This window comes from Ascaphus truei, chromosome 1 (genome assembly GCF_040206685.1).
Source record: "Ascaphus truei isolate aAscTru1 chromosome 1, aAscTru1.hap1, whole genome shotgun sequence".
In the NCBI taxonomy this organism is placed as follows: domain Eukaryota; kingdom Metazoa; phylum Chordata; class Amphibia; order Anura; family Ascaphidae; genus Ascaphus; species Ascaphus truei.
The window spans coordinates 90,012,025-90,027,460 of record NC_134483.1 but is presented as its reverse complement, the minus strand read 5'-3'; the positions used below and the strand labels follow the sequence as shown (position 1 = coordinate 90,027,460).

At 43.3% G+C, this 15,436-nt stretch overlaps 1 protein-coding gene across 2 annotated transcripts in view; it reads right to left on the bottom strand.

Moving 5' to 3' along the window:
• The window catches only part of ANKRD31 (ankyrin repeat domain 31), a 150,691-nt gene that overhangs the window by 81,949 nt on the left and 53,306 nt on the right, over positions 1 to 15,436 (bottom strand). For both annotated transcript variants that reach the window (XM_075591519.1, XM_075591508.1), the window contains exons 16-18: positions 11,578 to 11,748; positions 4,760 to 4,902; positions 2,310 to 2,427 (exon numbers count right to left, since the gene is read on the bottom strand). In XM_075591519.1, coding sequence (XP_075447634.1) covers positions 2,310 to 2,427; positions 4,760 to 4,902; positions 11,578 to 11,748 — 432 coding nt within the window. The remainder of the gene's footprint in view (positions 1 to 2,309; positions 2,428 to 4,759; positions 4,903 to 11,577; positions 11,749 to 15,436) is intronic.

The following is a 15,436-nucleotide window of genomic DNA, read 5'->3' as shown; positions in this document are numbered from 1 at the left end:
GAATCGGGGAACACATCCTTTGCAACGTGTTCCCTCCTTACCTGCTGCTACTCAGCCCTCCATCTTGGCACCAGCGCGTGCGCGCACCCCCGCTCTGTTTACAGAGCGCGCACGCACACGCAGATCTTCTAGAGTGGCCTCGGTGCGAACCGCCGCTCCCCAGCTGCGCAGAAAGTAATCAGACTGCCACTTGTCTCCTGTGCCTATCACGGCTCCCGCTGGGGCCGCGCCTCCGCTCCGCCCCCTGTCCTATTGGCTGCTATGCCATATATATCCTGCTCACACTCTCTTGCATTGCTCAGCATAATCTATTGTAGCCTTGTGTGCCTCACAGTTCAGTTGTGCCTAGCTCTTGTCCAGTCTTGTCTTGCAGTTTGTCACCTCGTGTACCGACCTGGCTTGTTATTGGAACTCATCTGAATATGGACCTCGGTTTACCCTCGAGTACGTTTACCTCTCTAATCCAAGACCACGGCTACAAGGACTTCGACAATTCTCAACTCTCCAAACCCAGATCACGGCTTAACGGACTCTCAACTACGCTGCTCTCTATAACCCAAGACCCCGGCGAGTATAGGGACTAACCCACTCTCCTATCCAGACCTGGCTACGCTGACAATCCGCCTTGCAGGCACGCCTCCGCTGCTGTCTGTGCGTGGTTTCATACCTTCCCACCTCAGTACCGGGGTCTTGTCCTGTTTGTGGGTAGCGCCAGCGTTACACCTTCCATCACCGGCTGCAGGTAAGTGTTGAAGTATTTTCAGCTACTCTGAAATTACTCTGCGCCAGTTCCAACCTGGTTCCTGTCCCAGTGCCCTGCTGCCGGGTCCGGGGAAAGTTCCAGGTAGCTGAAAAAGCACCTGGTAAGCAGGGTAATTTCTGTGCACTCGGTACATCGCTGTACTATTGTTATTATATGAAACCGGTTCATTTGTTCATATTAGAACAGTGCTACAGTGCCTGAGAGTTCTCTTTTTCCTGATTAAACAGCACCTACTATATTGAAAGGTTTATTTCAAACTTTATCTGAATTACCTTATATTACACATAATTATTGTGAGCATTTAAACCCTTGGGTTAATTTAGAAATGCGTAAGTAAAAATTATTCTAACCTTACACATGTCATTTTGCTTTTTAATCCTGATGTGTACAGTATAACTGGGTATAACTACGGAAGAAGCGTTTTTATAGGAATTTATTCCGGCACAGAATTACACCCCTCTGCCTTTGTTCATTCAAAGCTACTGAATTTGCTCAGTCTGTTCAGTTCATCTGATCAATCAGAGCATTTTGGTTATGCCAACAGGACAAGAAACTATCATAAGAATCAGGAAACATAAACACGGCTTTATAATAATTTTTGTTATTAATGCATATGTACAGCTCTATGAATCTCAATTCTTCTGACTATTCTAAACCACAGTTTTGCTTTTCTTATTTTGTTATTTAGCTGGTACCCTAGTGTTTGATCCCCCTTTATCTCTTTTACCCCTCCTGCTTTGTTACCCGTATTGTCAAAATGTAAAGTTTATCTGGTTAAAATGTAATAGTAGAAAACAGAGGAAGAAGAAAAGATAATTAAAAAAAAAATAATGTTGAAATGGCACACAGCAATTACGCGGTATATTTCAAAAGGAAGCGTATGAATATCTGGATAATAATGTGATTGTTTGTAATAATCTGTGCCGCTGGTATTTTATACTGTACTTTGTGTGTTTTATATATTCATATTTTCCTCAATAAAAAGATATAATAAAAAAACAACTCCATACACTTGTACCTCTGTAAATATTGTAACTCATCCCTTTCTTTATACATGATTTGGCAACACTGTAATGAATTCTGGCATGACAATAAAGCTTATTTGAGTAGAGAGAGAGGAAAGAGGGGGGTAGAGAGATGGAAGAGTGGGGAGAATGAGGGAGAATGGAGGTGGAGCCTTATTTAGTAGAGTACCCATTCACTTCGGAGAAAAACATGTGCAAACTGAACTTGGGCAATTTCCCACATCTCTAGTCATAACCTTATGAACAATGCACAATCTAGCAACAATAAGTCAACAGAAGCCTACTGTTAACAGCCACTTTAGTGAAAGCATCAGTATGAGGACGAGGAGGCCATAAACAGTACAAAGAAACCAATAGAAAGTCAATGCAAAGGAGAAAATATACAGTAAATGTTTTATCTTTTAAAACTTATACTACTACTGAAAAATAACACACCTTGTTTTCAAGGACCAATATAATCTACTATTTGAATGAAAAATGTGTGTTTCTTTCTAAACACAAAAATCAATATTGAGACTTACATACAAAAGCAGACAGTAGATTTCTAATACATTCAGTCTTAATTTCTTCATAAGCAGTCTTCCCATTCTCATTGACCAGAAGGGGATTTGCGCCATAGTTAAGAAGAAGTTGAACCACCTAGGATTAAAAGTAAAGAGGGATGTAAGAGAAACATACTGGGGCATATCCACAGAGCTGTTAAGTGACATAACGAGATGTTGACCTAAGTTAACTTCACACTCTGCATTAACGTGTATCTTTAAAGACCAATAACGTAACGTTGACATGTTTATGCGGAGAAACAGCATTGCGTTAACTATAACGGCCATTAGTGATAATTATATGCAAAAGAGGCATTTCCCCCAACAGCACATATCCACAAAAGTCTGTTAAGATAATCGCAAGGATTTAATTTTACGTTAGTTAAGTCAAGGGTGCGCAAACTGGGGGGCGTGAGATTGTTTTTTTTGGGGGGGGGGCACGGCAGTTACAGGGGCCCCGCGCTCTTCAGCGTGAGGCCTCTGTAACTCACTTACCTGAATTCAGTTGGCTTCGGGCAATGCGTCGCCATGGCAACTAGGCGTCACATGACCCCGCTGTGTCATTTGATGCCGGATTAAAGGTATGGGTGGGGGCACAACACTCAGGGAGTGCAGGCAGGGGGGCGCAGTGCAGAAAGTTTGCGTACCCCTGAGTTAAGTAATAACTAGTGGCGTTACTTTATCCAGACACTGAAAAGGGGCTTTTTCAGAGGAGGGAGGAAGAGAGAAAGAGAGTGAGGGAGGAAGAGGGTAGAGAAAGAGAGACAGTCATATTTTAGTAGTCCTCGACCTGAGATGCCTGGGAAAAATGCAATTTCTATAAAAAGGATTTCAATTAGCACATTCTCAGGTATCTCAGGTGTGTCCACAGGTATCTCTCCACATTCTCTGTAAAGGAGTGTTTAGTGAGGTATAAGGTTACTCCTGGAAGGGGGGTAATGTTAAGACATACATAATGTCACATTATTTGGAGCTTCAGTGTGTAAATCCTACACTGGCTACCCAAGGGACCCAGCAGAATCTAATTCAAGGTTCTGGTTCTCACCTACAAAGTTCTCTATAGCACAGCCCCTCTCTATATTTTCCATCTAAACCCCAAGAACTCTCCCACACACAGTCAGTTTGACTCATCACATACGGCTCTTCTCTCATATCCACCTCCAAGACTACTTCAAAGCTGCATTTCAACTGTGGACCATCAGACTATTCCTCCCCAATAACACTTTCAAAAGGTTGCTTAAACCCCACCTCTTTAAAGAGGCCTTCCCAGCACCCACATGAAGATAATATAATGCGGAGGTGCTTTATTCGCCCACTTTTCCTTGTGTCATCACTCTACCATACAATTTGGATTGTAAACTTCTTAGAGAAGGGACCTCAGCACCTAATCTTTCATTTTGTTTTAATTCATACTTTGTAATTCTTTGTTCTTTTTCTCACCTTAAAGTTGTTACAGCACTACAGAATATGTTAGAGCCATATATATATAAAAGATAATAATAATATGATTTTTTTTTTTGCTAATACATCTGGTGCAGATTGATTTGCATTGAGAAATATAGCCCCCTATAATTACTATTATCTTTTTACCAAACTGTGGATCATGTGAGGAAAAGGCACAATCTTAAAGTAAAACTATGTTATTTCACCAGTTATTGAGTGCTTTACAGTACTTGTCTGTGATAATCAGCCTTTTGAGGTAGGGATTGCTTTTTTCTTATGTTTAATGTCATGTTTAATGCAAGTGTGGACAGGGCGGTGCAGGGAGATGTTGCGCAGAGGACACAAACAAATGTATAAAAATAGTATTTTATGCAAATGTTTACCAGCAATCAAATACCACTCCTAAATAAAAGAATACCTGCCTTCCACATGACAAGAACACCTGACTTGGCTGGCTGTTGGGGAAATAGAAGAAGTCTTACTTACAAGCTTGGCTAGTGGATTCATGTGGCACAAAGACACAGAATTTCACGTGTTGGGCCTCCTGCTACGCACTGGGTTCTGGTTTCCCAGTCTATAGTTGAGCTGTGGTGTTTAGTCCCTTTGCCACAAAGAACAGTATGTGGTGAGGGTCTCTTAACAATGGTACAAGTTTTCTTTCCTTTGTTGTTTCATAGAACTACCTGGTGGGACCTCCTATGTATAAGCACATTACTGCTCACACCTCCTATTCTAAAATCTTCTAAACTGATTCAGGGAGGGGTCCGCTAAATACATGATTACCCCTCAAAATTGCCTTGCAGGTGGCCACACTTTCATTTTATTACCTACATGTAATATATAAAAAATATTAACAATATTAGACTGCAACAGAGGAAAGTTTAGCAAATAAACTTTTTTTTTTGTTAGCCTATAGAAATATTTGCTTTATAATGCACTGTATGCCTTTCTGCCGAAGAAGAGGTTAAAAAGCACATTAACAGTACCTCATAGTGACCTTCCTTAACAGCGTCATGTATTGGAGTTACTTGTCCCAGGCCTTTAACATTGACATCAGCACCAGCATCCAAGAGTATCTTGGCTATGTGATAATAACCTGCGACACAGGCTTCATGTAATGGTGTCCAGCCTGGAAAACAGATCGAAAGTACTGTACTTTAAAATAATGCCTTTTTAATTGTAAAGTCTTGTTTTTCCACTCAGCTAAACCACAGCAGGTGGGACATTCCAGCTTCTCCTTTAACACTGTGATGGCACCATGTTTTCAGGGGCATCAAAAAGTAATGGAAGTAGCTCTACCATGCTAATTTCTAAATGAATTGCATCATATCACTAGAGTTTTATTAGTAGGGTTTAGCAGTCAAATTTTACTGTGCTTTAATTTAGAAGAGTGAAATCTTACTGAAGAAGAGGGAACAATTTTTCTTTACCCAATTATCAAAAAGCACATCAACAGAAATCTCACCTCTAACCCATTGTGTGCCATCGAGACCAGAAGGCATTATTATGCAAGATTTTGCAATATATTTGTGTGTGTGTGTGTGTGTGTGTAGAGGTATCTGTACCGTGTTAGCCGAGCTTAATAATCAAAAACAGATAGTCGATACCGTTCTGTGGCTAACGAAATGCTTTTATTTGTGCAATGATCTCTTCTTCGGGCGGTGTTACAATTGATTCAGCCAAAAAACTTTCTTGAAACAAAGTAACTGTGAGTGATGGCTATGCCTCCCCTCTGTGCAGTATGCGATTTATGACCTGAGGTGTTAAATGGTCCCTGAATGCTTGTGATGTAAGAGTGTGTGTGTATGTATGTATGTATGTGTGTGTGTATGTATTGTAGCAGACAGCTCATTTGTGTAGCGCTGCCGTTTGCCCAGGCTCTTCGCGACACAGTCTTCTAGGGTTTAATTTATAGAAAAGGAAGACAAACACGTGTATACACACAAGGAGCACTCAGCCCTCAACCTACAGCGGTTTATTTTTGCATTAGTGACACTAAACATTTCAAACACCGTCACTTTAAGAAACCAAAGAAATCATAAAAATAACATCTACTCCTGTCAGGAGTCTAACTCACAGTATATCCCTATCTGCAATGTTGGCTGGGTAAGCCAATTACCAACTTTAAATAACACATAGATATAACATTGAGTTCTTAATTGTCAGATGGGGACCCAATAGATCGACGACACCACTCACAAGCATGAGCGCACTCAGCGGCAGCGTGGCCGCAGCCTAGTGAACCCTGGAGCGGCTACCGTTACACACTGCAGAGGAAAGTACCTCCGGAAGCAAGGTGTCCCCCGAGCAGAAATGAATGGGGTATAGCTCCGGAGACCCCCTGCTTCAATCTTGTATTTAAAAAAAATGGAAATTAAAAAAAAAAAAAAAAAAAAACTTTTGGTTTGCTTATTTTATTAATAGCCCATACAAATGTTATTTTGTGAGTTTGCCTAATTTGCATACAAAATTTGCTGATCGCACATAATTGCATAACGGGCCAAATTGCTGAAAAAACAACAGCCTGTAATCGCACAGTTTAACACGCAATAAGGGCTTCTTTACTATGACTATGACAAGAGCTGTTTTCACACGTAAAAGCACTTCTCAGTGTTTAATGAATAGGCCCATTAGTCTCTGATGAAAACGTTATATTAAAATCACACTCTGTTCACCCCATCCTTACAAAATGGTCATAAAAAGAATACAGTACTGTATGTTGGTCATTTTTACATTTATATTCTGTTGTAAAATGGAGAATTCCAAGTGGCTAAATGCAGCCTATTTTAAAGATACACGTATTTGTGCATTAGGAGCGTGCATAAATTGGCTGAGATAAAATGAACAGTGATTGTATAACCTGTTGTACGGACTATAAATATAAATCAGAATTATTAATACATCATCAAGTGCGGGGACTACTGTATATTCTAATAACACAGCACCTCTGTGCAATGTAGTTCAACTGCAAAGAAATCTAGAGCAAAACAAAAAAACAAATCCACTCGTTCCCTCGTCCAGTGGAATTTTAGTCCAGATGGCTTCCTTTTCTTTGTTGGACCGCGTGCTTAAAGGCGCCAAACTGCAGAGCGTGTGCAGGTAGCGTGGTTGTGACTCACCGCTGAAACCTGTAAACGTGTGCCCCACAGTGACTTGCATCTGCTGCTGCGGTTTGGCGGGTTTAAGTGCACTAGTTTGGAGGCTCTGGAGGTGAGTGACAGCAAGGCTGCATGCACACTCTCTCCTGTTTGCATGTAGATATGTACTGTTATTATGGAGAGAAAAGGGTTTGTTTTATTTATGTGTAGGTCAGTAATTCGTGTATACTGTAACTTCTGGTAACTTTTTATTTTAAAACCAGAGACAGAACATGAAACACAGACAGAGCTCAGTGCACATCCAGAGAAACTTATACACGGTACAGTGCCTAAATATATATGTATAGATATCTATTAAATAAAGTGGTCTTTTAGTTTAACATTTTGGCCAAAGTGTTGTAAGCCCCTGAGCCACTACACGGCAGACCACATCTCAAGGGTCCCTAACACTAATATAAATTCTTTATAACCTGTGCATTACCAGGAAGAATGATTTATAATAAATCTGTCAAAATGAGTTGCATAGTTCTAAGTCTGATTGAAGCTTTTATTAACCTGTACATTACCAGGAAAAGCACTCTGTATTAGATTTGTCACAATCATACTGCAAGCAAGCAAGTTCCCCTGAGAGTGGGAGATGCTATGGAGTGAGCTTTTAACCATTTATATTTAGGCACTGTACCGTTTATAAGTTTCACTGGATGTGCACTGAGCTCTGCTCTGTCTCTGGTTTTAAATATGTAGCCATGCATAATAATGACTGCATACATATTCCCTGTTGGCAGTAAGTCCTGGTAAGTACAGGCCTGCCAACAGTAGTTATGGAGGTTTTCCCTCACACCCTGGTGTGGTGCCCTGTGTAAGGAGGGGAGTGGCTGTATGCTCTGAGTCCCTGGATAGTGACATCAGAGATGCGCCTGTCCCCTGAGGTATAAAGGGCACAGCACTGTCAGTTAGTGTTGTTGAAAGAGTTAGCCAGCAGTTGTGTGAAGCAGCTGGTAAAGTGTATGCTCCTGCATAAGGGATTGGAGGAATACTTTTGTGACCCTAGTGCTGTAACTAGCGGTGGCAGAGTGACCGATCGAGTCTGTCTAAGCCACACTGTGTCCAGGGACCTGGCGCAGTGGTGATCTCCCTAGGAGAAAGGGAATCCCACTTCAATACGGGAGGGCGTACCTGGCAAAGGGACAGCACGGAGAGATGTGCGGCTAGAGCCGGCAGCTGCATGGGGCAGTCTACTACATCCCAATCTACAATAAAGATGCCATGTTCAAAGAAACCCCCACTGTGTGAGTGTGAAGTTACTCAGCAGTGGCAGTCACCACCGAGAAGGAGTTCCTCACCAGGACAATCTCCCTGCGGAAGCATAGATCCTGATGAGGTGGAGGCGCTGCATGTGAAGTAAGTTGGACTCGTAACCACTACCTCAGATACCTGTCCTGATGATATCCTCTATAACACCAAGCGGGAGACTCAGGAGTCCTGTTACTAGCAGGTGCACCACCACACACGACCTTGTAATGGGGACCGGTTAGACCACACGGGCCAATGTGAGATTGGGTGGGTCAGAAAAAGGGGGGTCCAGCCGTTACAATTGGAGGCGCTGCTGAGAGACCTGTCAACAGGACAGGCTTTTGCTAGGCACACTAGGAAACAGGGAGAGTGTCTGCTGCCACTTTGTGCTGCGTGGGACGGAACCAGGGGTAGTCGGGGAGCTGCTGGAGCTGCAGGCCGCACAGACGCCTTGGGATCCGTAAGGGGTTAGTGAGTCTGGAGCCGGGGGCTATTGCTGTTCTAGTCACCTTGAGGTAGCGCTAGCGGGGGACGCCTGAAGGGGTAAACTGGTAACTTAGGGCAGGAATTCTGGAAGGGTCCGCACTAGGCTAGCCAACAGTAGGTCGACGCCCAAAGTACTACATGGAAGAGCCAGAGTACTCTAGTCTCCATTCCAGATCACTTACCAAGGAGCACAGACTGGAGGAAAGCGTTACAGTAGACACTGAGAGAGTGAGCCTAGCCTGAGGTAGTGCAAACACGAGTCAGATCTACGTTAGGTACACAAGGTGGTGCACAAGGCATGTTTATTGTACGGATGTGGTAGCTGCCCCGCAGAGTGGAGCTCCACGTACAGGAAATCGGTGTTGAACGATCAAGAGAGACCTGTCAGAATGGAGGATCTGCACAGAGCAGAAGGTCCAGGATGGCAGGGAGAGAGAACCGTCAGAATGGAGGATCTGCACAGAGTAGAAGGTCCAGGATGGCGGGGAGAGAGAACCGTAGGAATGGAGGATCTGCACAGAGCAGAAGGTCCAGGATTGTGGTCAGAGGAAGAACACGCATATGAACTGTGCGTGGACGAAGAACAAGCTACAGGAGAGACTCTTGTGTGTTTGTTGTGGAATGGCGTGAAAGCCGTGGCTGCGCCGTGTTTATCATGTTTTTGTTCTCGGGATGATACCCCTGAGAATAATGAGCATGACAGTGTTATCCGATGGGAGGAACGAAATGGACTTTGTTATACCCCAATTAACAAACAGCCAGACGCTACCTTCAATGGGAAAAAGGACAATACTTACCAAAATGGCGGTTCCCGCGTTCCCGGGACACCGCGTGGGCATGCTGCAGAAAGTCTTGCAACTTTGCAGTTTGCTAATTGTTGGTCAGGATTGGCGCCAACGAGAAAACTCCACCCCGATGGGGAGTTTGGCGCGAAAGCTGGAGCCGCGCCCTCATGGACTATGACTCACTCTGCACCTGTGCTGGGTCAGCCTACAAGTCTACGAGACATCCCCCTAGTTTCAACCAGGGGGAGTGGTTTGCAGTTCCACCGGATATTGATGGAGAAAGAAGGAGGAGGGGTTGCCAAACCCGCCCCTGCCCTTCAGTTGCGAAGAGCCATTGACCAGTACAGACCTTTGAGACGAGTGCCTCCGCTGGTGAATATGGCTGCAGTTGCTGATAAAGTGGACCAGAGTCCGTTGATCTCTACTCATCCCTACTCGGCTCCAGGAGGCTTCCTGATCATCCGTGTGGAGGGTGTGGAGACTGTGGCGTGTCTTTGCCTGCAGTGCCGACTGCCAGGCGGAGCCGTGGGCAGCGAGGCCCGATGCCCCCACTGTGGACTGCAGTACATGTGGCCCATGACCACTTTTGTACTGGTACAAGCGGTGGGAGTAGCAGGAAATGTCCCGATGCCGATCGACGAGCAGCCGGGAGCACCATGGAATGAGAGTGCAGGTCCTGCGGAGTCGGAGTCAGGTTCGGTGCTCCCGACGGAGAAACCCAGCCATCGGAGAGGTGATCACCGAGGAGCCCATCGCCGGTCTCCTACTGGGATGCCTCAGCCGAATTGCAAGTTAGAATCCTCGGACGAGGAGTGTGCTAGGCTGTCGAGTAAGATGGTCATAAAGAGAGACTGTCATACTATTGGTACGCCATGGAGAGATGCCATTCCCCGTGGTGTAGAGACGCGGAGTAGAGTGTCTCCAGTACCGCGACCACCCGATCGCCGGAGTCCCACTGCCGTGGTGACTAGTGGATCGGAAGGAGGTCGATCCACCCCGACCCTGCGAGGTACTAAGATGACACAGTGCCTGTCGCAGACCCAGGGGGTGGAGGAGAAAGAAGAGCGAGTCCAGAGCCAGACTGGATCGCGCAGCAGACGGGCGTTGCCGGATGTCCTCGTGGAGGAAGAGATCCCGATTGGGGATCCAACCCAAGATGGCGTCGAAGCACGTGCGTGCACGGAGGAGATTCCGGATGACCAGAGCGGCATCGAGTGGGAGGTGCTAGCGCCTCTGCGGTCGAGCAGCGGAAGTCGATCCCCTACTACCAGCGGTCAGAAAAAGGGGGGTCCAGCCGTTACAAATATATATTGCCCTGCTCAGTAGCACTCCTCTGTGACACTTATATGCTTATATATATATGTTGTGGTTATTTTGGGGGTTCAATATGAGCTTGTAGGTGTCCTGTATGTTTTACAACTTTTTATTTTAACCTTGACTGGTGAATCTTAGCGATTATTGTTCCAGCCCTGTAAATTACATTTAAAAACCTGGACAACACTCCTTTTCTAAAAACAGTGAAAAAGACGTCTCTGTATAAATTCCTGCTCGCCCATCAACAAACATGGCACTCCCATCAACAAATCACCTGCAGATTTCCCAAGCAACTGGAGTCAATCATTAATCAGAACAAACAACTGGCAGCTGAAGAGCAGCAGAGTGCTGCAGAGGAAGAAGATATGCAAAAACCCAGCTCATTAATTAAGAAAAACATTTAAAAACGTAATCCTGTTGCATAAATTGATATTATGAATACATTATTTATTTTTACTCCTACAATTGTTTTATTGTGTATCCCAACATTTCTAATCTAGTATAAACCATTACGAGAAAATTCAAAACCTAGAAGTCAACACAAACGGTGCCTTTTTTCAGCCCAATCTGAACTGTAAGAAAAATTACCTGCAACTGGGGAGGTGCCAGTCACCCAACAACCAAAAAGAACTGCTTTACAATCATATAGTTTCCATAAACCTGACGTATTAGTTTAATAATCAAATGTCACTTTTGTGACTAGGTGAAACTACTGTCCTAAAAAAACATTCTAATAAAGTATGGTCATAAAAAAACACACCAAAAACAAGTCTTCTCACATCACTCTTTATTTGTATTGCCATTCACGCTTATTACCAACATACTTACCAGCATAATCCCTTACATCTACTTGAGCTCCGGCTTTTATTAATTTATGTGCCATGTATTTATCATCCTCCATTGCAGCTTTATGTAATTTTGTCTCTCCAAAACAATTTTTCCTATTAAATTGGTGGCGAGGCAAAGCCGGCTGCCGGTCAGGGCCAGTGACAGAAGCAGCTGAAAAGAAAGATGGACCCAACATTATTATATTTTGCTTTCAATTTTAAAAGCATGAAGATACATGTTCCTACAGTACATTGCCTGGCTTTGTAAAATGTCTAAATGTGTTTGTGGTCAAGGCAGTAATATATTTGAACAGTAAAATCAATTCTTGCGGCTTTTCACTATCTAGAATTGTCTTGTCATGATATAGTTATTCATAGAATGATGCATGCTGGTTTGATATGAATACATTCTGGTCCATTTTAAATGTCCTTCTGTTCACAGTTCTCATCAAACCTGTTTTATCTAATAGCAATTATAATTACCACTTACAAGCACAGTCACATTTCAGACAGGTCCCCAAACCTGCCTTTCTTCATAGTGGCCAACCCCAGTCCTCGAGGGCCACCAACAGGTCAGGTTTTAAGGATATCCATGCTTCAGCACAGTAGGCTAAATCAGTGGCAGAGTCATAGTCTGAGCCACTGACTGAGCCGCCTGTGCTGAAGCAGAGATAGCCTTAATACCTGACCTATCGGTGGCCCTTGAAGACTGGAGTTGGCTACTCCTGCCAGTCACATACAATGCTTGCACTGCAGCCAGGGATTCTGGGTAATGACATGCAAATGAGCACTCACAGTGTGTCACATTTTGCTTCTTATCCATTTTAACATGGATCCCTACAAGGTTATGCCTGCAGTTTTACACAGCAAGGCATGAATTATAAAGAAGTGCATGGTCAGCCAACCTATTCACACAAAGCTATTGATGGGGTCTCATCAGTGTAAGGATGATTACTGACTTTGCAATGTGAAGCTGGTATAAATGGAATGGCATAAATGGAGTAAAAGCAGGTTATTTTTTTTTTACATTTACAGAGCTAGTTCAGCTGAAACATATTTCAATCAACTTCTCTGAAAGGTGCAATACCATGCAGCTGGCCATAACCCTTTGTAAAGAATGTAACAATTAATTAATCAATTACATCTAACCTTGCTAAAGACAAAATATACTGACTTGTTTGTTTCCATTATAGCAGCCATCCCATTTGGAAGCATTTATTTTTATCTGACCCGAAGCCCAAAAAAATACAAATATCTCCGGCAGACTGTAAACATGGCTGCCGGGGTCCCCAATAGAAAGCGTCAACTTCATCATATTGACCACCGTCACCATATTGTTTCCCCTATTTACCCAATGGACTCGGTCTGCCCCACCCTCACCGCTCCAGAACCAGGGGGTCCCCGGACGTCGAGGGAAGGCCAAAGAGCCCCCCAGATAGAGTAAAATGTATTTGATGGCAGCATTGCTCCATTACTTACATTTCTTAAGGGCCTCTAAATGGGGGAGTGTTTATCACTCAAGTGTTTACCCTTCTCTTATAGTCAATGAAAATGCTTTTGCACTCACAATCAAAGAAATACATGCGGGTGCTTAGCTCAAAAGGAAGAATCCCCAATGTCCAAATGCAAGAAAAAGCAACTGTGCAGGAACTTGAAGAAGCGGTATCAGCTTTATTACATCTCCAACGTTTCGGTTCAACACAGTGAATCTTTCTCTATGTTGAATTGAAACGTTGGTGATGTAATAAAGCTGATACCGCTTCTTCAAGTTCCTGGAGTGCAGCTTTTTCTTCCATTTCCCCTTCTCTTATCCCACCCGATCCATATCAGAGTCAATAAAAATAAGGGAATTTACCTGTTTTTGGAATTGTTGAAAACCATGATAATCAGACTCCTCCCTCACAATTCCCAGTTAGTAAACATGGTAACATTAACTTTAACAAATTATTTAGACGTGATTATTTTTAAATGGAGATAAGGTTATCATTACGCAACAGAGTTTAGCACACACACTTTTTTTGGGGGGGGGGGGAATTAAAAATGAAGAAATAACTATTTTAATAAAATAAACTCAATGAGCGCTCACAAAGCAAAATGTTACATAAAGGGAATGGTACACATATATACTAAATATGTATATCAAGTGTTGCATGGAAATAAGAGAATAAAAAAAAATGTATAGAATTGTCTTGTGATATATATTAAAGACACCTACCTAAGTAATAAATATTTTGTGGTGTGAGTGAAAAAAAATGTTACAGATATAAATAAAGCTCTCTACATAACGTGTAATGAAAAAATATTTGAATAAAATGAAATGACTGCACATACATAAGAGTAATATTTAGTAATATTCAGAGATCCACCCATCTCCACAGTGGGCTAGTATAAACTAATACTGTACTAATTACAATTCAAATGAAAAGGGAGTAGGAGAATGTGGGTAGTGTAAAGGGAGCCCAGACCAATTACATCAGGGATCAGTACTTTAGACAGAACTACAGAGTTGAACAAAAGTGAATTTATTGTAAAAAAGATTCCACAAACCTCCAGTACATAAGACCCACACAAACTCAACTGGGGTAACTGGGGGAATAACCTAGAGCCCTATGTACGGGGACCTCCACCCAGAAGTTTATCCTGATATGCTTTCCCAACTTGTGCCGCTGTTCTCTATGGTAAGGTCAGCACTGCCATGGTCTTCACTAGTCAGCAGTTTGAAATTTCATCCTGTCGCTTCCCTATAAACTCCACCGCAAGTCTCCGGAAAACCGTCAGATGACCTGAGATATTTAAAGGGTCCACTTTGGCTCTCCGAATATTCCACAACAAGTCTCTGGAACCAAAGCCGGGTTCCTATTGATATAGCCCTCAGTCTCTATCCCCCAACATGGAGAACGGAGGCCTGACCAATCCCAGAGCAGATTGTCTTTGGAGTCTAATCAGCGAGCGAGGGCTCACCTGCGTTGGACCAATCCGGAGTGAGGGGAGGTTACAGGAGTTCCATGACAGCCCACAGGGGTGGGTTTAAGTCAAGTGGGGCATCTGAACGGACCAATGGGAATCATGCCTTCAGAGCACAGTCCCAGCAATAGTTTCCCTTGTCCTTCCAATACCCCCCGAAGGGAGAGGCGACTCAGTGCCTGGGCCGGACAATGGTCCCCCTGCCAGGAGCCACTTTCCCCAAACCGGAGTCCACAACCCTGCCTCGCTTAACAATATCCCAAGCCACTCACCTTATCTCGCCCAGGATCTCCTTTGTGTTGTGGTTGGATACTTGTATATCCATCTTCCACACAAAAGGCCGCACCTTTAAACTATTCGACATACAATTAACACCTGATTCCCGAAGTGCTGGAACCAGGCTACAGAATATAATATCACCCAATGTGGGCACAGTACACAGATACAGGACTGGTACCATAAACCTTACAAACATAAATAAATACATCATATTACAGTATAGACAGGTAAGGAGGGTAAAGGCAGGCTTAACTTTTATTTAAGCAGCCAATTCTACCCCTACTGTCACAGATAGTATAATAAATAATATATACAAGCACACATACAGTAAGTAAAAAGCTGAATCCCCATAACATAAACAACTCAAGTGTGTTATACACACACACACACACACACACACACACACACGCACACACACACACACACACACACACACACACACACACACACACACACACACACACACACACATCTAAAAAATACTATTCAAAAAGAAAAAGAGAAAACTTCTAAATGAAATAAAAGCCAGTTAGCATGAGTTAAGAAATCCTAAAGAAAAGCTGCCAGATTAATTTCTGTATTTAAGCCATTGGGTACAAGAGTATGCAGTCTATTAA